At 39.6% G+C, this 24787-nt stretch overlaps 7 protein-coding genes across 7 annotated transcripts in view; 6 read left to right on the top strand and 1 right to left on the bottom strand.

Annotated features, from left to right (window-relative positions):
* LOC6624970 (5-hydroxytryptamine receptor 1A) overlaps positions 1–24787 on the top strand; it is a 62545-nt gene that overhangs the window by 17869 nt on the left and 19889 nt on the right. Inside the window, exon 2 of the mRNA XM_002049442.4 lies at positions 14713–14728. The gene's annotated coding sequence lies outside the window, so the exon portion shown is untranslated. The remainder of the gene's footprint in view (positions 1–14712; positions 14729–24787) is intronic.
* Positions 383–2725, top strand: LOC6626661 (cilia- and flagella- associated protein 210). Its single transcript, XM_002049436.4, has 2 exons — positions 383–1306; positions 1360–2725. Exons 1-2 carry the CDS (start codon positions 508–510, stop codon positions 2550–2552), a joined length of 1992 nt encoding a protein of 663 aa, XP_002049472.1. The 5' UTR covers positions 383–507; the 3' UTR covers positions 2553–2725.
* On the top strand, positions 2928–5579 carry LOC6626662 (cilia- and flagella- associated protein 210). The gene is made up of 2 exons (XM_002049437.4): positions 2928–3945; positions 4007–5579. The coding sequence occupies exons 1-2, from the start codon at positions 3138–3140 to the stop codon at positions 5254–5256; spliced, it is 2058 nt and encodes a 685-aa protein (XP_002049473.2). The 5' UTR covers positions 2928–3137; the 3' UTR covers positions 5257–5579.
* On the bottom strand, positions 7437–8168 carry LOC6626663 (small ribosomal subunit protein uS11A). The gene is made up of 2 exons (XM_002049438.4): positions 8036–8168; positions 7437–7975 (listed from the first exon to the last, which is right to left on the bottom strand). The coding sequence occupies exon 2, from the start codon at positions 7972–7974 to the stop codon at positions 7519–7521; it is 456 nt and encodes a 151-aa protein (XP_002049474.1). The 5' UTR covers position 7975; positions 8036–8168; the 3' UTR covers positions 7437–7518.
* Positions 18821–20294, top strand: LOC6626664 (uncharacterized). The gene has a single exon (XM_002049439.4). The coding sequence runs from the start codon at positions 18878–18880 to the stop codon at positions 20129–20131; it is 1254 nt and encodes a 417-aa protein (XP_002049475.2). The 5' UTR covers positions 18821–18877; the 3' UTR covers positions 20132–20294.
* LOC6624968 (leucine-rich repeat-containing protein 40) lies at positions 20762–21647 on the top strand. The gene has a single exon (XM_002049440.4). The coding sequence runs from the start codon at positions 20871–20873 to the stop codon at positions 21582–21584; it is 714 nt and encodes a 237-aa protein (XP_002049476.3). The 5' UTR covers positions 20762–20870; the 3' UTR covers positions 21585–21647.
* On the top strand, positions 21900–22556 carry LOC6624969 (dynein light chain roadblock-type 1). The gene is made up of 2 exons (XM_002049441.4): positions 21900–22046; positions 22112–22556. Exons 1-2 carry the CDS (start codon positions 21994–21996, stop codon positions 22416–22418), a joined length of 360 nt encoding a protein of 119 aa, XP_002049477.1. The 5' UTR covers positions 21900–21993; the 3' UTR covers positions 22419–22556.

Below are 24787 nucleotides of genomic sequence, written 5' to 3'. Positions count from 1 at the left end.
CACGCTTTAGCGTGTACTTTTCCTGCTCCATTTGGCTTCTGCAATATGCAATTGAATGGGATGCCTAGCTTATCTGCGGCTATTCGGCGACTTTAAATCCCTTTGTTGGAGCGTAGGTCGGTTGTTTTTTATTGTCATAGCTGGGCCAACACTGTTTGGCTCTTTTGCATTCAGCAAGTTTTTCATCGGGGTGTCGGATTCTCATCCTTTCTATCACTTTTTTATATGGAGCCCACGTTTCCCGAGACCAAGTTGACCGCCGACTGTATGCTATTTTAATAGACGACTGGCTTATAGGTATATGATAAAATGTTTACTATAAAACATATTTTAGTAGGAGGCTATTGCTTTTACTTCTAAAATAAGCAGAATCCTAATATATACATAAATACATACAACATACTTATAATTCAAGAGAAATCCACAAGCTTCCCATTTATACAATTCACGAATATTCCAACTTCATACTTATACAATTATATACATGTACTACATAAACAATTAATAATGAAGCTGAATAAAGTTTGTTTTGCCCAGCCCGGCCATGTGAAATTTATAAAGAGTCCCAAGGGTTTTCCCGTGGTTGTCAGTGCCAAGCGCTTTGGTGGCATAATGGATAGATCCCGCATGGAAAAGAAGCATGCAGCCCTGGCCGCAGAGGAAGAAGAGAAACGTTACATGAATTACCTAAAGGAAGGCAGTGATTGGCTGTGCAGCCGTTTCACAAAGATGTCGCACCAGGACTTGGATAAGGAAAAGCAGGCGAAACTTGATCAGGAACTGAGGGAAGCAGCAATCAGGGAAAAGCAGGTTAAATATGAGGATGATTTGAACCGAAAAAGACGCGTCATTCGTGCTAATCGAATATTGGAGAACATGAAGGAGAATCAAAGAGCATTGCACCATGCAGTGGTCGAGAGCGAAGTGATATATCAAAGAAAATACAACGAGGCTGTTGATCGTGAAATTGCCGAAGACGCTCAGCGTCAAAAGCGTCTGGAAGACGAGAACTGCCCAGAAGTCTTGATACCATTCTCCACCATAACAGAGGAGCAGCTAAAAGCTCAGGAAAAGGCGAAGGCGCTGATTGTGCGCGCGGAAATCCTAAAGGACTGCAATGAGAGACGCGAGAGGAGATTAGCCGAAAAAGAGCAAGAGGAATGCGATGTTCTCATCGAGCGCGCGCAGTACCAATGCCTGTACGAGAAGGAACAGAAGGAAGCCAAGGAGCGGGCCGAAAAGAAGCGCGAATTTTGCCGTCGTGCCTATAAAGATGCTCTCGAGGAAAAGGCAGCGATCAAAGAATGTAAGTTAACAGCGAAAAACTATTCTGATATTAATCACCCAATCAACCACCAGACGAACGCATCTGCGATAAAATTACCGATCGTATCATCTGCGCTGATGTGACTAGACGCCGTACTCTGGACACGCGCTACAATAAAGATTTTAAGGCGAATTTAGCGAAGAAAATACGCGATCGAGAGAATCGGGCTATACAAATCTGCCGCCTCCATCAGAAAAACAAACGCCAGGCCCAGGATCATGAGAATCAAGTAGGGGAGCAATATGATGCAGAGGTGCAAATGGACGAGGGACGTCGCCAATGTGAGATAGATGAGCTGTCAAGGCAGCGTCGTGCCTACGAGCTGACGGAACGCAGGCAGGCTCAGGAGCGACGTGAACGGGATGCAGAGATTCGCCGCTTTCAAATTGCTAATCGACTCAAGAACATGGAGACCAATAGAAGATTCTGTGCAACGCAGAAACGTCATAAGGATCAAGCAACGGCCAATTTACGAGACATACTCTTTGGTCAACGGGATGATTTCTTGGATCGACGTCAGCGGCAGCTAATGCATATGTCTTCTTGCCAAGCGGATCCTTACATTAAAGAGGACGCGATATTCTTTGATGATGCGCTCAAGGCAGTCGTGCATGCGCGCAAAACGGGACGTCCTGTTTTTCCGATGGCCAAGGCTGTGGAGATCTACACACGCAAGAACCAAATCGATAAGGCTCCCGAGAGTCGTATGGTGGGCAGGAGTAGAATACGCGACTATTGCTGGCCTGGATACCATTCCAAGGCGGATTTGGCTTACAAAAACTACGCTCAAAGGGAAAAGTGTCGCGAGGATCTGCAGTATGAACGCAATCAGATATTTGACAAGTGTATTAAAATCACTAAAATTGCTGCCGAAGAGCAGCCGTATATAAAATGCGAACTGGAGTGCCCCATGAAGTGCTTTCAGCACCGCGGCATGCCTGCCGTCGAAAGTGTCGATTCCTTTGATTGTGGAAGCAATGTCTGCAACGAGGAGGATCTTCAGCTGGGTCAGTGTCCAATTGCTATGGAGGTTTCAGAAAATTGTGATGAGAGTCTTCGATCGAATAAGTCGGCAGATTCAATTAAGGCACATTGGAGCTCTCCAAACTTAAGAGAAAGCCCATTAAATAGCGCGAGCTCGATGAAAACTATAGGTGGAGTTCAGCAATGCAGTTCAAATGACAAATTCAGCAAAACAACCGATCGTAAGCGTATTTGGCGTTAAAATTCTTGGATATAATCAGCAAAATGTAATGAGCTAGATTGAAATAATCATGAATTTGCTTAGTTTCTATAGTTTGAGCGAGTCGCCCTATTAATAATTGTCAATTGATAGGATTTGTCATATAATTTTTCTAAGGAGTTGCGAGAATATAGTAAATTTAGAGCAAAAGATAATGCATTTTTACCTTCTCAGACGTCGTATATAATGTAAGCTAAAGCTACTAACAATAATATTTTTAGGGGATAATGTGCTCTAAGTTAACACTGACGGGTATTTTATAAGATGGCAGCGCTTAAATGTTGCTGTTAAATATTTGACAACAGCAACTAGAGCAGCCAATAAATTTGCCAGATAATAAAGTTGTTATCTTTGACACACAGATAAGAATAAGGGGAATATGAATCCACACAGTAGTCTATACATTCCATATTAACGGAAACAAACAAAACAAAAAATCAAACAAACAGACAAACAAACAAACAATCAAACAAACAACAGACACCCACAGACACGCATCACAGTTCGTACACTTCTTCTGCACATCGATAGAATTTCGCGGTACTCAACACGTAAAATAATAATAAAATGCTGAGGCTAAAATTCAACAAGGCTTGCATAGCGCAACCCGGCCACACGAGGCTCATCAAGAATCGCAATCTTCAACCTGTTGTGGTGTCAGCGAAGCGCTTTGATGACATCATGTCCAGGTCAACTATGGCACAGAAGCAAGCAGCTCTGGCTGCGGAAGAGGAAGAGCGTCGCTACATGACATACCTCAAGGAGGGTAGCGATTGGGTCTGCAAGCGCTTCACGAACACGGGTAATATCTCGTTCGACGAGGAGAGGCAAGCAAAACTCGATCAGGAACTGCACGAGGCTACAATCAGAGAAAGGCAAACCATGCTCGAGCACGAGCAAATGCGCGTGAACCGCGTCATGCGCGCTAACCGAATACTGGAGGACATGAAGCCAGGTCAACGAGCTCTGCAACACGCCGTGATCGAGAGCGAAGTGTATTATCAGCGAAAATTCAATGAAGCACTAAATCGGGGAATTGCTGAAGAGGCGCGAAAGCAGCAGCGTATCGATGAAGAACAGTGTCCAGAGCTTTTGATGCCCTCTTGCAACGTCACTGAGGAGGAGGAAAAAGCCCGTGAAGCAGCGAAAGCGGTCGAGTTACGTGCCTACTTTTTAAAGGATCTGGAAGAGAGGCGACTTCAAAGATTGGCCAAAAAGAAGCAGGAGGATTACGACGTAATTATCGAGCGTGCACAGTACAAGCTTCTGCACGAGAAGGAAAAAAGAGCAGCCAAGGAGCGCGCTGAAAAAAATCGCGAGTTTTACCGTCGTGCCTACCAAGATGCTCTCAAAGAGAAGGCCGAGATAGCCAAATGTAAGTTCATGGTGCTAAGCTTACGACAAATAAAACTGATTACCACAAACCTCTTTCATAGACGAGAGCATGTGTAATGAGATCGACGATAGAGTCCTTTGCGTTGATCTCGTAAAGCGTCGCAAGCTAGACGCCCGGTACGGTAAAGAAATCAAGGAGCTGCGTGACAAGCGAATACTCAAGAAGGAGGCGTGCGCCGTTCAGCTATGCTACCAGGCACAGGCGCAAAAGCGATTGGCTCACTCGCATGAAGTCCTTGTTATCAATCAACATGATGAACAGATTAAGTTGGACGAGAAACTACGCCAGTGTAAGATAAATAAGTTGTCCCAGCAGCGTCATGCATACGAGCTGGAGGATCGCAAACGGCAAGAGCTGCAACGCCAGCGAGATGCAGAGATTCGTCGCTTTAAAATTGCAGAACGATTCAAGGTCGAGGAAGCCAACAACTGTTTCAATACAGCCCAGAAGCGGAATATGGATAAAGCGACTGCAAACCTGCGGGACATACTTTATGGCCAGCGGGAAGAGTTCCTTAAAAAACGTCAACAGGAGCAAGTGCGTCTGTCAGCTTGCCGAGAAGATCCGTATCTGCAAGAAGATGTTTTATTTTTTGGTGATGCGGTTAAGGCGATTAAGGATGCACGTAAGATAGGACGTCCTGTTTTTCCAATTGCCAAAGCTGTGGAGTTCTACCGACGCAGCAACCAGATTGATGAGGTGCCTGAGGGTCGTATGGTGGGCAGGAGCAAAATACGAGACTATTGCTGGCCAGGATACTACTCCAAGGCAGATTTGGCGTACAAAAAGTACGAGCATCGCGAGCAATGCCGCCAGGAACAGCAAAGAGATCGCAATCAGATCTTTGCCAATTGCATTAAAATCACCAAAATGGCAACCAAAGAGCAGCCATACAAAAAGTGCCCTACGGGGGGCCTCATCAAGTGTTGCCAACATCGCGGCCTACCTGTTGTCGACAGCATCGATTCCTTCGATCGTGCTAGCAATCTATTCCACGAGGAAGATCCTCTTCCTGGTGGCTATCCAACTCCTATACAGTCTGCAAAGTCGGATACATTTTCTCAGCAAAATAGTGCACTCTTTCCAAAGCTGAGAAGTATGCAGGACAACTCCAAAGGATCCAAACAAGGTTCTTTGGATTCGCATATTTCTAAGCAGCTTTCGAGCCAAAAGATAGTTTGCAATCCAAATCGTTCGGATTCATTAAGGGCATCAGCTGGGGCTACCCAATTAGGTCAAAAGTCACGCAATAGAAAACCACTTAATTCAACTCAAACATGTTATTCTTGACTCTAAGAACTTGAACATTCCAGGTCATTTGAATTAAATCATTACTGCAATTACTGGATACTCAAAGATGCTACAAATATGCATCAAAGCAGCAGGCCAAGAATAGCTTCTTCGTTTTCATAGCATATCAGCTAACTGATATGCAGACTCACATAAAGAACCGAAATTCAAAACATTCATAGTTTGAGTTTCGTTTTTAATGGTGCTCTGTACTTGAAATGCGATTCATATTTTGAAATATTTAAAATGTAATTGCCATAATGTAACTAAAAATTGAGATATTTTCTCAGTATTGTGAATAAAGAACCTAAGTTTTTTCAAAGCAAATCGTTTACTGGAGGAGAAAGTATAAAAAGTATTAATGGCTTATCAAATAGAACTATCTAAGAGTTCAAAGACTTTAACTTAGGCATCATTTAAGAATTAGTTACTAATCTCTTTACAAAGACTTGGCTTTGCCTACGGTCGCCGTACAGTTTATCCCAATGCAAAGGCTCTTTTTTTATTAACAAAAGCAGCCTCAAGTCTGTCGACCTCAAAAGTAGTCGGGAACAAAAACCGAAATGAAAATAAAGCAGGACAGATTCAAGTGCTTGGTGCTGCTTATTTGGTGCCTGGTGACGGCGAATGCTCTGGATGGATGGTTGTGTCATTTTGTGGGAATTGCAAATTAGCGTGGATTGCGCACTTTGCCGAAGCGACAACGAGAACGTAAACGAATAGGTTGGTAATATGGAAACGTGACAACATGGAAGAGGAGTCAGAGCGGACGACAAGTGGTAAGAAATCGGCCAGACAAACAGAAACAGAAGCAGAAGCAGACAGTGGGTGAGAAAACACTTGACTCACGTGCTATACACCTGCACGAATGCGTCAGGTGTGGCATTAGCAGCTGTTGACACACATCTCATGGCGGCGCACAACATGTCGCATAAGTATTTTAATTAAGCATCAAGGGGACGCTCAAAAACACTGCCTCAAGTTGCACGCGACGAGTCGCGTTTTAATTAAGATCCACTAAACTAAGACAGCCATCTGAGGAGGCAGAGAGCCAACTCTAGGGGGCAGGGGGAGGGGGAGGGGTGTGGACAGAACTTGAGATGCGCTGCGAAAACGGAAAGTTTCCATTTAAGCTAAACTCGCAACTGAAATTTAATTTACTTTGGCAAAAACTTGCGGCAGCAGCTGCGGCAACACCAGCGAAAAACCAGCTCGCCATATTTTTGTATGTATTACCCATACGCCCAGTGTGAGCGAAAGTGTGTGTGTGTGTGTGTGTGTGTGTGTGTGTGTGTGCATTTGTCTGTGTGCGACCAGACACAGTGACGGGATAAAATATCAGTTACCACGCCCACGGCGACAGGTGGCGGCGGCAAAAACAAGAGCAACAACAGCGACAAGCACAAACTACAAGCATTAATATAGGACCCAGGTCCGCCAGTTTCCAATCCTGCGTTGAGCTGAAAACCCCTCAAAATTGTAAGCATTTAAATGCCTTACAATAATATAAATACACATGCAAAAAGTGGGGAACACGTGTGGATTGTTGTATTTCATAACTGCCTTAGCCCGCAGTTGCTATAAAATTGTATTTATTTGCAAGGTAATAAAAAATATGCCCCATGTGAAAGCGAAAGAAAAACACAAACAGCGACAGAAAAATATATGCAAATAAATTTTGGTTCGTTTTGCTGAAACATGCCTGCAGAAATAAGCTGGTAATAAAAATAAAGATACCCATAGGTGAGGAGAGCTTTGTAATATGCTCGCAAAAGTTGAGAGTTTCGAAATAAATTGCACAGGATCAACGCTAGAGAATAATATAATAAAAATATTATCAAAAGCTTTAAGTCAATATGTACTTTTATACCCTGAACCCATTGCGTAAAAAGAGTAAGGGTATTTGTGCAAATGTATGTAAGAGGCAGAAGTAAGCATCTCCGACCCCATAAAGTATATATATTCTTGATCAGCATCACAGCCCGAGTCGATCTAGTGCTATCGGTCTATTTTATCTAACGATAAAATCTAAAATACTGCAGTGCCTGTGTAAGTGAAGAATCAGCTTCATAAACCGAACCTTGCGACAATTGTTCAGACTTATGGCAATTAATGCCCAAGTTTTCTTCTGGATGCACGACAAGAAAGAGCTCCTGCATTTTAAACTTAATAGAAAACAGTTTACCGATTATGTATTCAATTTATTAGAAACAAATGCATGAGACACGTGAGTAATATACATAGGTCATCTGGTATGACATATTAGAGACGGCGGCCACGACGACCGCCCTTCTTGCGTGTGGAGTCGGATGGAATGGGTGTCACATCCTCAATGCGACCGATTTTCATGGATGAGCGAGCCAGAGCACGCAATGCGGATTGAGCGCCGGGTCCGGGTGTCTTGGTTCTGTTGCCGCCCGTAGCGCGTAATTTGATGTGCAGTGCAGTAATGCCAAGTGCCTTACACCTTTCAGCCACATCCTGGGCGGCCAGCATGGCGGCGTAGGGTGAAGACTCGTCACGATCGGCCTTGACCTTCATGCCGCCAGTGACACGTGCGATAGTTTCGCGACCGGATAGGTCGGTAACGTGGACAAACGTGTCATTAAAACTGGCATAGATGTGGGCAACGCCAAAAACATTCTCGCCATCTCGCACCTGCGGGCCCAGCGACACCTGAACTTCCTCTTTCTGAACCTTAGCCTTCCTGGGCGCCATGCTACAGCAATTAAATGATACTTTAGAATAAGCGGATGTAAAAATTTAATTTCTGCCTTACCAAATAATTTTTCTTCAATTAGAAATCAGCAATTGTGAAGTGAGAAGCTTGTAGCACAGCCTGCTTAAGAAAACAAAATCCAGCTGACAATCAACTCAACGCAAACTAAGTCGTTTGGCTTAAATGCGACAACTACGATACCTTTTCAGCTTCCGTTAAAAATACCCTACTACTTGAGATGTACCATTTAAATTTATCTGTATATGTATTTGCTACGCTGATTTCTCGGAGATTTTCGCTTATCGCCGTCTGAAATTTCTTTGGTTTATTGTATTTTTACTGCAACTGCGAGTCAATCAAAGCAAAGAAAGAATCGATGAGTCCTGAAACCCGAACTGCCATTCAATTGAGTTGTGGGCGTTTCTCGACTTATCGGAAACTTTGCAGGCGCCTCTCAGATGCCACGTTGTGTACTCTAATATTACGTTCGGCTGCCACACGGCAGACGATTTCATTTAATAGTCGTACAGATTGTGCAGCATTTATGGATCAATTGCCAAGCAGTTCAACCAGAAACATTGGCAAGTGCAATTTATTGAGCTTGCGCTTCGGCAGAGGTAAACAACTGCATAAATTTGCATATGCAAGCAATTTGGAACAACTACAGCACAGCAAATTAAATGCGTGTTATAATATAAATTGATGAGTCTGAAACCCAAGAAAGCACTGCTCATAGTTTCAATTAACACTTGACAACAAAACTTTCTCTTGCAAAATGCTTGCACAAGATTTGCCTGTCACAACTGTAATTTAGGCTTATTTTATTAGACATCTCCTATAATATGTATATTATTATAACTAATTTATGTTTGCTCGAAATGCAAAAAAGTTTTGGTATATTTCCTCTCAATCATTCCAAAAACTCAAATTAAAGTTTCAAAACCTAAATGGTAAATTATATTATATCGCTATCATCCAAAAACCGTACCGTCCAATTTGGACCTTAGAGGCATTCAGCTTAAATATAATTTGTCGATTTTGTTAGTTAGTGAAAACATAAAAGCATCAGAATGTTGACAATTTGGCTATCGATGTCATCGCTTAAATAAGATTTGCTTTCAATTCAATTGAAAACCTGAGATCAAAGGCCTCGTTTATGTTAATAAGCGAAGCAAGAAAATCATTGCCCGCACGTCGTATGCGCAATGTTTTGTTAAATTCGATTTTTGAGCTTATAAATATTGTTGCGAACAATTTTAATTTATTCATATTCTTAAGCAACCATTAAGCTGTTTTTTTTTTACTGTGTTAAATACTTCTGTCTATCCAAGACATCGAACGCACTGAGGAAGTCGTTTAGTTGCTCCCAATATTTTATTCTTTTAGACAAGGTAAATTTGTTAAATAACAAACAAAAATTTGGCAACTTGAACAATTATATTATAAATTGATGTTTTAATTTGTATTGGAATATATAACTAATTTATAGATTGGAATTTATTTACAATGTGTTTATTTAGCTGCTGTTTATTTTAATTAAATCACTTGCATAGCATATTTAAGGCATCGAACCTTACTCAGATGAGACAGTTTTTTCACTCAGGCCAAACAGGCGGGATAACACACATATTCAAATAATGTACGCGGCAAACGACAAAAATGTCAAAACACAGTTCCGACCAGCTTGTTAGCAAGGTCAAGGCTGAACATGCACATCGATAGTACTTTAATCTATTATTCAAAAGTCAACTGAAACCGTACTTTATTATAAGCATGAAAGTATTTCTACGTGCCACCATAGGATAAGACGTGCTGCTTAAGGAGCATAAAACCGCGAGTACGAAGCGAATTAATGCGACTGTTTGTGCGTACTTGGAAGCCAGTTCGTGTAAGACGTGCATATTGGGAAAATGGATATACGAATTATAACATAATAAGCAAACAAATTCCACTGCAGTTGTGCCACATGCTGTGCCCCACACAGCGGCAACTTCATCTTTGTGCCATAAACGTTGCCCCAACACGAACTCTCTATATATATACATATATATATATATATATAGTTTTTCCGTCTGTTTGCGTAACTATTCTGTGGCAGTTTCGGGCTGAAACGGTTGGAAACTATCTAAGATTATGCGAAATGGCTGCACATTCTGCATGTGGCGCAACCAAACGTTGCACAAACCTTTCGAATATTTCTGTTATGCATACGCAAGCAAGCAACAGCAGGAGCTCATGCAGCAGCTGTAGCTGAGGCATTCAAATAAAAATTGTTGCTTTTAAATGGCGTGTCAGAGGTCACAGATGAGCCCTGTGCCATGGCATGCAGCGTTTGAGTGCCAACCCAAAGGGCAATTCAGTTCAAGTGAAGTACAAAAAAGAAAGCTTAACAGGTGGTCAGCCATCGCAAAAGGATAAATGGATATATATACGGCTTAGAACAAAAACTCAATGCATATTTTATTTAGGAATTCCATCAAAATCGGTACACAGTTTCCCACTTAAAATTTGTCTATTAAGCTGCTGTTTAGGTGGAGCCCCTGGCAATTTGTTTATGTAAAAATTGTTACCCCAGGGGAATGTTTGTGCGTATGCAGCCATTAGATCTGTGCAACATGCTACAAGCTTGCTAAACTTGTTGCCATTGTAATCTGCATAAATCCCTGTTAAAGCTGTTGCAATACGCGACAATATGCGGACTTGCAGGACCATGCATCTGGCAACAGACATTGTCCTTGTCGTTAGCCCTCGTCACGGCCAGGCGAGAGTTTCAGCTCCGCCAAGCGGCTGTCCTGGGAAATATATCAGCAAACTGACAAACGTAAGAAAAAAAATGAAAATAAAAGAAAATAAGAAAAGAAATTGCTGCTTTTTCTGCCAAACTATAGAGTGAGATTTTCCTCAACTACTCAGTTACCTGAGCCGCAGCAGACCTGTGCGTCTTGACTATGACTGAGTGCTTGCGTGAGTGCATGTGAATTGACAGCTGTAATACTCGAGTACTCGAATACTCCAACAAGTTGCTGGATTCACAATGCTTTCGTATTTACTTTTGCTAGCACTGAATATTTGATCTTAGTGTGCATGGATTTTAGCAAATTGACAATAAATATTTATGTACAAACAAAGTAAGGAAATAAGTGAAAAGCTTTAAGGAAGATCACAAATACTAAATGAGGTAAAAGCAACCAAGGTCAAAGAATTACAACGCGCTGAGTCTAAGCAAAATGTACCTTTAAATAAAAATAAAAAAAAACTATATTCTATATATGTAATTTATTTAATAATCATTTTAACAGTTTTAAAGATAAAAATAGGAATTATATTCAAGCAAAGACTAGCCCTAATGCTTAATTTTTGTTTGCTTAATTTAAAGTATTAATGCTCTAAATAAAATTGGTGCCGTTGAACATACTTTTGAACAATATTCAATTTATTAAAATTGGAGAAAAACAAAACAGCATTTATAGAAAAATAGTTTATGCACTATCAAGCTTGACACAATTCCTTTCAGTTGTCATCTATTTTGTAAACAAAATTGTAATAGCCTTTGTATGTTTAAATTCTATAAAAGGCTAAAGGCATAGTTTAAATTGTAGCCCGAAGCACAAAGAAAATACTTCACTAATAAAAACAACTGGGTAAAGGGCAAACTTATTTTTGACAGTTTTAAAGTTGTTCGAAGCTTGATTTATATTCTCTAGCTGAGAACATTTTCTTGCCTTGGACATATTGCGAAAATTTCATTACGAATTCCATTTAAAATTGGAATAAAAAAACCTTTTACATAGCTGAAAATTATATTAACAGTTTTGCTGTGTTTGTGGATGTATGCGTAATCTTAATACTTGTAATGACATTTTGATTAACTTATGAGATTCGTAGCACGTGGCAAAATGATTTCCTAATTGTCTTAAAAAGTGATTTTTCTGCAAAGCTACGTCAACTGTATGTGAAATTGTGCACTCACAAGGGTACACAGTTAAGTACGGAATGAACTTGAAAGTGCAAAGTTGAAACAGGGAAACAGGAAGTGTATATACACCCCCACACACCAACACACCAACACACGCACAATAGACACACGTATACAACTCGCATGCAGCAGCTGCTTGGCCTCTAGAAAGCGGCAACAAAATGTTTACCATGACTTGGAAGACTTTGCCGTAGGGCCAAAATGCAGAGTGCAAAGTGTGTATAAATAAATCAAAGTTTATTTAGTGACAGATACTTTGTGAGCATGTGCCTGGATGTGTGTGCTGTCAATGGCATAGCGAGCGACTTTGATTTGCAGTGCAGTGCAAATTTCCGCAAGCCAAATGAGAAAAATGAGCTTTGTACTCAAACTGCATGTATTCTGGGGCAAAAGAAGGCAAAGAGCGGGCGGCAGGAAATATTATGAATGCGCAATCATACGGCTGACAGGGGCACAGGATAAGAGCAACAACAACTACAGCAATAACAACAACAGCTGCTCAGGTGACAAACACACAGAAAGACACACATTGAACTACAGACGAGGCCATCTCACAATGCAAGTTGCCAGCGGATATGAAAAACTATTTTACAGCTGCTTTTGTGGCCACCACTGTTTGTCTCTCCCTGTCTACGTGTGTGTGTGTGTGTATATGTGTGCGTTAGAGTGTGTGTGTATGTGTCTGTGAGTGTGTGTTCGGCTTTTCACATAAACACATGAGTACCTCGTCCTCGTGTATATGTATTGCCCAGTGGAGCCTTTTAATGCTCCCTGTCTGCCTTTTAAGGCGCCATTCAGCAAAGTTTTCTCAATTTTATTGCTGTGCTGCTGCCTTTTGTTTTTAATTTATGATTCCTGCCTTTTCTCTACTTGATATAAAATATTTTTTACCACATGCCCCGTTTGCTGAACTGATTGCCATGGGCCAATTAATGCCTTAACTGGGCTTTAATTAAAGCTTGTATATGCAAAAGTAAAAGAAACTTTTTGATTTTTAACTATTCATATTTTTATTTTCGCTTGTGGCAAACTCAGTTTTTACTTATATCCAAAATAAAGAGGGTACGTAATGTATCCCTAAGAGGATTTAAGCAAAAAATACGAATAAATCATTGTTGTAAATTTCAATTTTATAATTTAAATTTCTGAGTTCTTAAACCGATTTTAGACTTCAACTTTCTATAGCAAACAGAATACATTAACTTGAACAACAAATGCACAAAACTCTCGCTTTATAAATTGTTGAATCAGATTTTTCAAACGCAACTGTTCCACTGCAGCCGGTGCAGCTAAGGACAACCTGCTCCTGAAAATGGAAAGTTCTGCAATACCAAGAACATGCGGAACACATGGCGCCTCTGCCGACTGTCTAAATGGGGTAACTGTTATGCATTTATGTTGTTAACACGTGTTCAAATCGTAGGAGCATAAAGTTAAAGCAGTTCTGAATATCCTTTATGGGCTTGCATGTCCCAGCTCCATTGCTATGCAATGCTTTGATAAATTGCTTCCAGCTCAGCTCAGTGGGAAGCCTTGCGCACAAGAGCAAGTGAATGTGCATGTGCGTGTGTGGCTGTGTGTGTATTTGTGGCTTGCACTGGTTTTTGCATAGAATAACGTACATATGTGCCGTCTATACACCTTACACCTTACTTTGAGCCTTCAATTTAGCCAGCACGAGGCCCGAAACCCATCTTTTGCGATTTCTGTATTTTCGCAGAGGCTCTGCGGTCTTCAAGCAACGAAACTTGATTGCAATTAATTCGAAAATTGTTTGGTGTTCCTTTATTAAAGTATTTTAGGGAATTTTCAGTACAAGTTTAAATGTTTGGGTGCCATTAGTCAAGAAGTCAAACCGGCCGCCTTACATAGTACATTTTTGTATAGTAAGTTTATATGATCTAGAGAATGCTACAACAATTAAATACAAATAATTTTTTTAGAATCCAATAGTAGCAGGACCTTTAAAGATGTTAACTAAAAATAAGAGATTTATATTATTTTGCGTAAGACTCAGGTATGCGTTTAGGGGATGAAATATGTTTAGCAACATTATTACTTCATCTATTTCTACCATTCACAAGTTATCAAAAACTAAACTTGTTCATTAAAATTTGTAATGCCTGTAACTCAAGGCCTTGCTTCTTGAACCAGTAAATAGCTATCGAAAAGTATTTTTCCTGAGCACAAACAAAGCATTATGCTAATTTCCTAAGAAATGTTCAATTAAAAAAAAAATATCTTGTCCAAATATTTTTTCCACAAAACATAATTCTCATTATTTTCTATAAACAAGCTCAAATTAAAAAACAAAAAAAAAAGGTACACAGCGATAAAAACTCTCGTCTATTGATTTAAATAGCAACAAAGTTGTCAAAGTAAATGTTAAAAACAACAAAGCAAATGGCCAAGGGCTGTTTTCCGCTTTTTCGAAAAGTTGAAAAATACGTTATTAAGTACATATACGATATCCTTGCGCGCAAATGTGCTTCTATTAATATAAATATAATCTGCTTAAGGGGCTGAGCATCTAGCTGAGAGCCAAGTTTATGCGTAAACACTTGACGCATTCTTGGCCCATTTTAGGCTCTGGCTCCTACAAGAGCATTAACCTAATTGGCTTCCGTTGTGTCTAGAGCCATCTTTGGGTTTGGCTAATAAAATTGTTTCGGGATTACACGCATACTTAAGATTTTATATCTCATCCAGTCTTTAACATGGCCATATTTAACCTTTTGGCTTCTTTTTACTCTCGTTTCAGTGCCTCAGCACAAAAGGTAAGCAGCCCACCTGCATTTGGTAACGAAAAACTTTCAAGCCTTTGAAATGGTATTTAATGTGTGGCGGCTGCCACTTTCCACTGGTCCACAACCGCCGGCTGCCGTTGACATTGCCTTGATATATACAAAATAAGATTTAATATTTTTGGTGACTTAAAAGCAGCGCCGTTAACACCTTGAATTGCTGTTAATTAAGCCGCCCATTAACTGATTTTATCCCTTCAGGGTCTGCTGCCGCATTTAGTCCTTTTGGGGCTTGATAAGTCAATTTGGTTAATTAGCAGCTTCTAGAGCTGCTGTCAGGACATTAACGCCATTAATTAACTGATGTCTTTATGGGCCAGCAATTTGTGCATCAATATTGTGAGAAAGCAAGGAAAGGAGTATTTAAGAACTAATGAAATACTCATAGGTAAAGGAGTTCCAAGCAATTTATTGTTGTACTAAAATAGTTCATTAAGTAATTGAAATTAACAAGATGGCTACAGAAAAAACCCCTTTAGATATTTTAAAAGAAAAAAAAAGACTAATTATATTTTTTAACCCATAACCTGCAACACAGCTTTAATTTATCGTCAAGAAAATGCACACCTGAACTGCCTTTGCCTTTTTCATGATACTTGAAGAATCCGCCAAAGCTGAAAATCCAAAAACATAAAGTAACCTTACTGCACTAATAAATGGAAACAACAAGCATGAACAGGAGATTCGTTAGCGCTGACATGTTTCGGACATGGCCAGGAGCGCGTCAAAGCGTGCAGCAAAAAATCACATTTATATAGTCAAAGCATTTATGCTCCATTATGCTCTTAACTTTCGGCTGTTGGCTTTTGTTTCCATTTTGGTAGCCGCCATAAAAAACACTCGCAAAAATATGAAAACATACAAGCATAAAACTTGGTGAGTGTGTGTGTGTGTGTGCGGGACAGCAAGGTCAGACACATTTTTGGCTGCCCGACCATATGATTTTATGGCATATACATAAGTTCAGACGACATCAAATAATGCCAAATAAAATGAATGCGCACAGACGAGACAAGAAAAATTGAAGCCCAGAAAGCTTTAAGTGCGTCAAGCAGAATATATTTGCGGCATATTGGATATGTATTTTTGTAGGTGCTGGAGAGAACACTTTGTGGTCGCCCAAAAGCAGCATCGAGCCTTTTAATATGCCAAACATACGGTAATGGCCTGGCAATAAAATGTTGAAAGCGGGCACCAGGAGCAAATTTTGGTTTAAATAGGAACCTGTCGTGCAATGATTGCAGCTTATACGTTTCACATAAAAAGACGCAATAAAAAACCTCTTCATATTAATGTGTATTAATATTTATTTTAAGTTGTGGCTTAAATTCGATAACACTTAATCAGGAAATCTATAAAGCCTTGAATTTGCCAGACAATTGAATCTATAGGAATCACATAGAGGAGTTCAAAATCGCCTTTTATAATACAAATTTACATTTTTCCAGCTTGTCAAAGCTATTCAAGTCGAATCGACATGCGATGAAGTCATGCCACATATTTCAAATTCAAATTCTGTACATTTCACATTGGAATTTGTGGGTTAAATAAATGAAATTGTGCGTGTGCAAGACGTCGCAAATATATTTGATTAAATTGTCAACAGTTGAACTCTGGATGATTGCATTTGTGAATCAGTCGCTCAGCTCTTGGCATCTTCATTGTTGACACATTTTCTAGTTGAACGTTGCAACATGAGCATGTGGCATGCAAATATACAAAACAGTCGGGCTGTAACAACAAAAACAACACGAGCCTAACATGCATTAGTAAAAATACAATACTTAAGCAGTGCCACATGCCACACTCGTAGAAGGCGAATTCAAGTGGCGTGGGTGGTGCAGCCAATGCAACTGTGTGTGTGTAATGATGTGTGTGGCACTTGAGAACAAAGGCGCTTAAGTGGTTCGCCGTCTACAGCTGCTAACACCCCCATTCCGTTGCCGTGCGATTATTGTCCTTGTCAGTGTCATCATTGATTGTTGAGTGATAAGGCGCTGATAGCGTGTGCTTACTGTGCTCGAATGTCGCACTCAAGCGTTGTCCTTGATCTTATTCATACACGCTAATGCGGCTGCACAATTCCTAGCTCATATGTGTTTAAATACCACAAGTGCTTGTCCTCCAGATCATTATCATTCAGCTCCAGCCATAGGCACGCGCGGTGCCAGGCAAAAATGAAATGTCATTAATCATTTAATTGTCACCGCAAAATCGTAGCCGAATTAACATTCAATTAATGCAAATCGATTGAGTTTTTATTGCCCGTGCGGCCACCAGATGTTTTTTTTTTTCATATTATTTTATGCAATTAATTATGCGTGCAAATACAACAAATCAGAATAAATAAAAATAATGTGCTGAAACATGATTTTAAACATATGCTTAAATAATATTTTTGATTTAAATAAAATTATTATTATAATTTTAAATTGTTACAATTTTTCCAATATTTTAAGCTTAGTCAACTTTGCTGACGACAAAAACACAATTTTGTATCCAATTCTTTTCCGTGTAATAGACCCTGAAAACCTTTCAGATTGGTTTAGGGTATTAAAAATAACTGTCATTTTAAATTTGCATAGCAGTAAAAAGTTTTAGAATTGCAGAAAAACGTTTGCACAATGCAAATTTTAATTAAATCTGTAATTATGCGCAAACACGCTTATATCATTCGGCACCCCGCAAATGTTAATTTAGCAACATTTTCAAGTAATTAATAAAAGCGCGCCAAAAAAATATTCCATTATAAATTAACCGAATGTATGACATTTAAACATAACGCATAATTGGCCAAGAATTACTAAAGCATATCAAATAATATGATAGTAAATTTGGAAAATTCACACAGGCTGGCTGGTAAAGAAAGTAACAGCGAGTTATTGTTGTACTTTCTGGTCATCGTTTTAAAGTTCATAAATTTATTTCCATCAATTGATTGAGCATTTTTCAATCAAGTATGCCACCCGGAAAACCGCGTTGGCTATTATTAACCCTCGGCACTGGAATTGCCTGCCAGCTATCCAGATTACATGCAGTTGTGGTTGCCAATTTAGGTTCACTCGCTTTGATTAAATATTTTGCTTTTGATACCCTCTAAAGAACAGCAGCAAGAAATTGCTGTTAAGGTTTTGATAACATACTTAGGAGAAAGCAATATTATTGGGAATGTTGTTGATCTCTGATATGGATAAAACCGAACCTACTAAATTTGTTGAAATACTGCGGTAACGTTTTTATTACGAAATATATATACAAGTGACTTTTTTCGAATTTCACAAAAAATAAGCTTTTCGATCTGGTTAAAGGGTATTTCATAGCAAACACTCCAGTTTGAAGTATTTATGTTTCATCCTTTTTTTTTATTTTACTCTGCTTTGGTTTATTATCGGTGTACAATCTATTCATGCCCATGGCAATGTCCTCAGGTTCTCTGACACGCATCGGCGGTTGGGCGGGTTTTTTGCTTTCATTTTCTTTATTGGTTCATTTTATCGGACACCAAAGTTTTGCCACATGATTGCGTTCAATTTACAGTTTGGCAGCAATCATTTATGTATCCTTTATTTGATTGCCACATTGTGTGTGCCACACAGAGCTCGCCACAAAAACAAATTAACAGTGCATCCAAGTTACAATAATGTAATATCTACCTCAAAATAATAATAAGGCATTTATTTATAAATAATTTTTATTATTTTTATATATTTATTTCATAACACAAATTTAAAATCTAAAAATTCAATTCAATACTAATAAAATTTTAATAATATAAAAAACTTAAATTTGATATGAAATTTTTAGATATTTGTATTCTATTTCAACAATAAGAACGAAACTATTTAAAAACTAGTGTAGGTAGTTTAGTAAAAATGTTTGAAGATTTGCTCTCAGCCATTGAATACCAACTGAACATGAATTAAAAACATGTCTTAGTTAAGGCAGCAGTAAATGAATACCCTTATTACAGGACAACATCATGAATTACAATATATTGAAAAAGTCCAAATTGATCCGAGCAGCCTATGGAAAATTGATATTTGTATGTCTTATTAGGTTACCCTTTTCATATTCTAGTCAGCTCGAGTACCACAACAAGTTATCCGGAAAAAATTCTAGTATATGTACATTTTCGTTTTGGATAGAGTAAGAAAATACGTGCGAAACATGTTTATTAAGGATGTCACCAATGAATTGCGGGCGAAGAAGCAGCCGTTGGCCGCTGGCCAAAAAGTTGCCCCATATGTGGCTGCCGTAAAGCGTGGACCCTATACACTAACAAATCCCGTATATAGTAATCCGGACGTTGAGGACAATAGTTCCAAGATGCACAGTCATACATTTAACATCAATGTGACTGCTTTGAAGAACAACCACAAATACCATCAGCGGGCAATTCCGGCGCCCGTAGCCAAGTCGCATTTACCCAGGATCAAGTCTCGTTCCCATTTGGGAATGAATGAGCAGAGAGATCTGTATCGTCAGCATCGGGATCGCCTGGCCAATATCAAGGGCAAGGTGAACACATGCTTGCCGCCGCCAAAGATGAAGATTAGTGAGGGCAATGGCATGGAGCTATCCTACATGGAGATGCTCACTGCTCTCTATCGCAAAAGCAACAATACGCTGCGCACATTCACCAAGTCGCCAGATCGCCTGGCCGCCGGTCGCTGGCGTAACACCAGCTTGGCCCGGGAAAAGGAACGTAACCAGCAGGAGAAAAATAAAGTCTTTCATCAGGGCGGCAAACTGTTTGATCCGCACTTGGGCAAGACGCGACGCAGCAAACCCAAGGTGTCCAAGGTATTTAGCTATGAGGTGCCGATGCATGTGCTTCATCGGTACGAGGATTTGATGAACATCTGTGACGTGGGCGTACTCTGCAAGCTGCTGCGTCCTCAGATTTATATGGATTTGGAGGTGATTGGCACCCGCATTATGGGCCGCCTAACCATTCAACTCTTCACGGAGGCCTGTCCCCAGGTGGTGCTGGAATTCATGCGCGTCTGCACCCACCAAAACACTCGCAGCATTAGCTTCACTCGCACCTTTGCGCCCATTTGGCTCGAGGGCTTCATTGCTCTGGATCCCGAGCGTAGCATTGACATGAGCAACATCGAGCATGACTTTGAGGTGCTCAACCATGGCGTCGATGCGGGCATTCTCTCTTTTCCCAGTCGCTATGTGCGCGGCAATGCGCGCACCGCCCTCAACTTTACCCTCAGCTTCAAGCCGCTGTCCATTTTGAATGGTAAGCGCATTGCCTTTGGCAAGGTCCGCAAGGGTCTGCAGCTGCTCGAACGCATTCAGGATGCCACCGCGCACTTGGCCAAGAAGCATGAGCTGGTTGTCCTCAAAGACTGTGGCGTGCTTTGAACATGAGCCCAATTGAATATGCGTATGTGCAAATTTCCGATAGGGGCAGCCTTCAGCTAATCAGGCCCGTCCCTATCCATGTGTTATTGAAATGACTTTTTTGCTACCTAGATGTAATCTTTTTAGAAATTCAAGATAAGCTCAATATAAAATTGTATGTTAATTTTATGAATGTTTTTATGCAAACAGTCAGTCTGCAAAAATGCATTATTCCACAAGCTCAACTATCTATAATCCTTGCCATTTGGCCGCTTTTGATATACCTCTATAATTGTCTCTAAGGCATTGTTCTTGAAACCAGTAAAATGTATTCGGAAAGCCGCCCCTCCCGGTTATTTTAAAATAATACGCAACATAAGCCTTTGGCTTATGCACACATTTGGGAGCTACAATTAAGCAAATAAAGTTCTAACTTGAAGAACGGAAGTTAATGAAATAGCAATAGCAGGCATAATGTATTTTTGCATTAAATAGCTAATTGCAACTCAATTTCATTCGCTTCAGTTGCAAAAAATATTTAAGATATTTGGAGTGCACAAACAAGGAAAATGTATTTGGAATAACATGTTAGCCTCGAAAATGTATTCACATATAACTTATTTAAGTCTAAAATGGAATTTAAAAATTCATTAATATTTCATTCGTTGACATTTGTATAGCTCCAATTCGTTTTAATCCTATAAAATTCCGATTTAAAGTTGTGAGCAGCTGTTTTTGGTGTTCTTTCACTTCGATAACAATGGTCGGTGATGGTTTAAACAGTCCCCGCCATCAAGGCGGGAAAAAAGAAACTTCTGAGTTAGGGAAACCATTTCCAGACAAGTACATGATGCGTAACACTCGCGTTCTGAGTCTAGGTAAAGCACAGCTGAAGAATCTGCCGGGAAATGTCATTGACACGGCTTGCGAAGAACAGGTCAATATTGTGAGACTTGAGGACAATCTATTGACTGATGTGCCGACTGAGCTGCACAAAATGAGCGAAATACTCACCGAGCTGGTTCTGGCCAAAAACCAGCTCTCCTATATACCCACGTTCATATCGCAGTTCTCGCGCCTTAATGTTATGAACTTGTCATGCAATTTACTGCGTGGCTTGCCCATGGAATTTGCCGGTCTTCAAATGCTGCGCGAATTGAACATATCGCACAATCGCCTGGATCACTTGCCTAGCTGCATCTACGAGCTGGAAAACCTCGAAACCCTCATTGCCAACGATAATCAAATTAAGGAGCTGGATGCCACCGAAGATGGACTCGGCGCTTTGAGCCAGCTCAATGTGCTGGATCTAAGCAACAACGATATTCAGATGGTGCCACCCGTATTGGGTAAAATGACAAATATAACTGAGTTGAAATTGTCTGGGAATCCGTTCCGTCAGCCACGTCATCAAATTTTAGCAATGGGCACCGCAGCCACCATGGATTATCTACGAGGACGCATTCCCCTCTAGAAAACTTGCGATATTTGTCTAATTTTAATAAAATCGTATCGTATTTAAATATTTGCAGAAACATATGTTTGACTATTATTAACCAACAAGAAAATGTATTTATTTGGGTTTCCTTAAACGATTTTATTTGGCTTTTATTTCTGCCTGCCATTTCCAAGTAATGCTTTTACGAGTTCTCAGAAATGCGCAACGTATCTAATGTGTGATAGTATTTCATTTATTTCTGTCCTTGCGTTTAGTTAATTGGTTGAGAGCAAATATCGATACATTTAAAAAATGTAAGCATCGAAGCAGGCAGAGCATTTACTAATATTAATAAATAATTCATTGCGCGCAGTCTCTGAATATTTGTTACACAATTGAGAAGTTTTCTTACAAAATCTAAGGAGCAATACAAAAATAATTTTAAATGGCGGAATCGAGACGTGTAAGCCAAAAGTCACGTTCTAGTACTCCATCTGCGTAAGTTATAAATTGTAGCCGTCGATTCGATATTAAGTTAAATATCCATGTGTAATGCTTTATAGCCAGCATCAAGCCTACGATGGCGATGCATTCGTGCAACATTTTGAAAAGCGAGGTGCACGCGAAATTATTATAATGGATCCGGTGGGCAAGCCAATCCGTTCCACAGTTAGCCAGAGGCGCACATATAATTATGCCTCTCTCCTAAAGCCGTTGGCCACAATGGCACGCAATGTGGTAAGGGATTTGGATCCGGCTAACGATGTGACCTTTATGCGTTTACGCTCCGAAACGCATGAGGTGCACGTGTCCCTCAACACGGAGTTCATAGTGGTCGTCATACAGAAACTGAAACGAAAAGCTAAATAGTTATTATATGCACAACTAAAAAAAGTATATGTGTGGGTGTGGGTGTGGGTGTGTGTGTCATATATCATAGCATATGCTTTATATTAGGCCTATTGGATTCCATATTAAAACTTGGCGAAATTTAAAAGCAATTGAAAATTCATGAGCATTCATTGTACAGATTGCAATTATTTAAAGTGTTTGTTAAATCGATTTTGTTAGTTTGTGGACAAATTAGCGCCAGCAAACAAAAACTGTTATCGAATCCGAAACCAAATGTTCAATAAAAGCATATTAAGTATACGACGCGTTGGCTGGATTGAAGCATGATAAACGGTTTACAAATCCAGCAAAACATTGCTGGCAATACATCAAAGCGTCAATTATGCACAGGCAATAAAGACAGCCCCACTGTGTGTCTGCTGAACCGGGCATGGCACCAGTCGAAACTCAATTACCTCGACACATTCATTAATCGTTGCAGTTGACGTTTTGGACTTTGTGTAGATCGCGTCGCGGTGATGTCCAGCTTCATTAAATATCAATCTCTGTTCTGGGCCTTTGCAACAGAGACGAGAAATCGAATATCAAACAGTCTTTGGCTCCAAATTTTCACAGATATTAGCAATTAAATTTCCACGTATTTAAGTTGGCTATGATACCCAGTCGGAATCCAAAAGTGTATATCGCTTCAAGCCTTGCTATATATCCTTCTGTATAAATCTCAGTCTAAAGAAACCAAAGAAATTACTCGTACTGTATCCAAAATCTACCAAAAGGTATTTTTAGTATGTGTATTCAAATAACATATTTAAATAACTTATATATTTTTATTTATGCAATAAGTATTTGTTCACTTAATTTCAGATTAAATAAGCCTGGTTCTTAACTTCATTTGAGTGCAATATTATCATAAGTTGTTTTAAAGGGTATGACTAAAGGGTATCAACTAATCGAGTGCGCTTTGTCAGACGATTCATTTTTGTTTGTTTATTTGTTCAATATCTAGCATTTTGTTTCTGCCCTATTGGCATTATTTGTTTCTGCAGGAAGCCCCCATGCCACGAAATGGTGCGTGTCGCCTATGCTAAGTGGGCTAATTCACACGCACACACAAAAGACACACACACCAACTGTTTGTGTATCCATATTGGCTTTTATTTTGCATTAACGTATGCGTATTTGTTTAAAATTTTGCTTTTGTTTTCCACCATTTATGTGGCGGTATTGGAATTATATTTTGTTGCTATTTATCCGCATTGTGCACATATGTTTTGGTGCCTTGTTTAACTGTTGTATTAACAGACAGCGCTCAAATATTTATGCTGGTCGCGAGAAAGGGAGGGGGGGATGGAAAAATATTTAGAATGAGAGAGAATATTGCTGCGGGCGGTAACAAAAAATGTATATTTTTATAAAACGTTAAGCCCTTAGCAAAATATGCAGCATAAATAAATAGGTAAATGTAAACAAATATTCAACAATATTATTAATCCACGTATCCATATTAAAGCTACATTTTTTATTCCTTGGAGAAATATGCGCAATAAATTAAAAATATAAATATTCCTATTTTATTATACCGCTGTTTTACTTATTAAACCACACTGTAAAAATTGAATATCATTTTACAACACTTTGAGTTGCATGTTTGATTAATATTACGAAGAAGGATTAAAATTCTGTAAATAAGCGGCAAAGAACGGCTGAAATACTCTTTGGACTGCACCGAATTCTCATTTATCATCGTCCTGCCACAAGGATAAAAATATCGTTAAGCCGCGCTGACTCTTGAAGCGGTAACAACGTGATTAAGTGGACAAATTCAATGGCATATGTTGACATTTAATTTATTCGACTCCGGCGCCAATACAATATATGTAATTCCGTAAACAGAACAAACGACACGATGTTGATTTTTAATGAATATTCAAGAGTTATTAATCATGTAAAAGTGACGAATGGCGCCTATGAAATATGAATGTCAATGAGACTCGAAACTTTTGCAAATATCTTTAAATTCTCCATACTCTGTATCATGAGTCATTTGCATTCAACTTGCCGTCATTCATGGCATTGACACCCGCCTGCAAAATAATAATAAGAGTAGTTGCCCCACTGTGCACGGCTACACAGGCACATATAAAATGACCATGAAAATCATTAAAGTTGACATCGGATTTCGACTGTTGACTGCATGTGGCCTTCGCATCGCCTCCAGCTAAATTGGAATCCCTGAATCTGTCGTCTGACTTTGATGAAACGTGAAATTGCTGAACGCCTCGCTGGAGATTTACACAGTTTCGGGCTATTTTCGCAGACATTGACAATTCAATTGAATTGGGCCTAAGGTGATAAATATTAAAATATACATTCATACCTTCGATAAT

Source organism: Drosophila virilis, chromosome 5, assembly GCF_030788295.1.
Source record: "Drosophila virilis strain 15010-1051.87 chromosome 5, Dvir_AGI_RSII-ME, whole genome shotgun sequence".
Classification (NCBI taxonomy): Eukaryota; Metazoa; Arthropoda; class Insecta; order Diptera; family Drosophilidae; genus Drosophila; species Drosophila virilis.
The sequence above is the reverse complement of the archived record's forward strand: the minus strand, read 5'-3'. Positions and strand labels throughout refer to the sequence as shown.

Bases quoted from the DNA above. Each gene is read 5' to 3' on its own strand.
- LOC6626661 (XM_002049436.4), top strand. From the start codon at position 508: ATGAAGCTGAATAAAGTTTGTTTTGCCCAGCCCGGCCATGTGAAATTT. The intron at 1,307-1,359 runs GTAAGTTAACAG...ATCAACCACCAG, and splicing joins AAAGGCAGCGATCAAAGAAT to ACGAACGCATCTGCGATAAA.
- LOC6626662 (XM_002049437.4), top strand. From the start codon at position 3,138: ATGCTGAGGCTAAAATTCAACAAGGCTTGCATAGCGCAACCCGGCCAC. The intron at 3,946-4,006 runs GTAAGTTCATGG...CCTCTTTCATAG, and splicing joins GAAGGCCGAGATAGCCAAAT to ACGAGAGCATGTGTAATGAG.
- LOC6626663 (XM_002049438.4), bottom strand. From the start codon at position 7,974: ATGGCGCCCAGGAAGGCTAAGGTTCAGAAAGAGGAAGTTCAGGTGTCG.
- LOC6626664 (XM_002049439.4), top strand. From the start codon at position 18,878: ATGTACATTTTCGTTTTGGATAGAGTAAGAAAATACGTGCGAAACATG.
- LOC6624968 (XM_002049440.4), top strand. From the start codon at position 20,871: ATGGTCGGTGATGGTTTAAACAGTCCCCGCCATCAAGGCGGGAAAAAA.
- LOC6624969 (XM_002049441.4), top strand. From the start codon at position 21,994: ATGGCGGAATCGAGACGTGTAAGCCAAAAGTCACGTTCTAGTACTCCA. The intron at 22,047-22,111 runs GTAAGTTATAAA...AATGCTTTATAG, and splicing joins CGTTCTAGTACTCCATCTGC to CCAGCATCAAGCCTACGATG.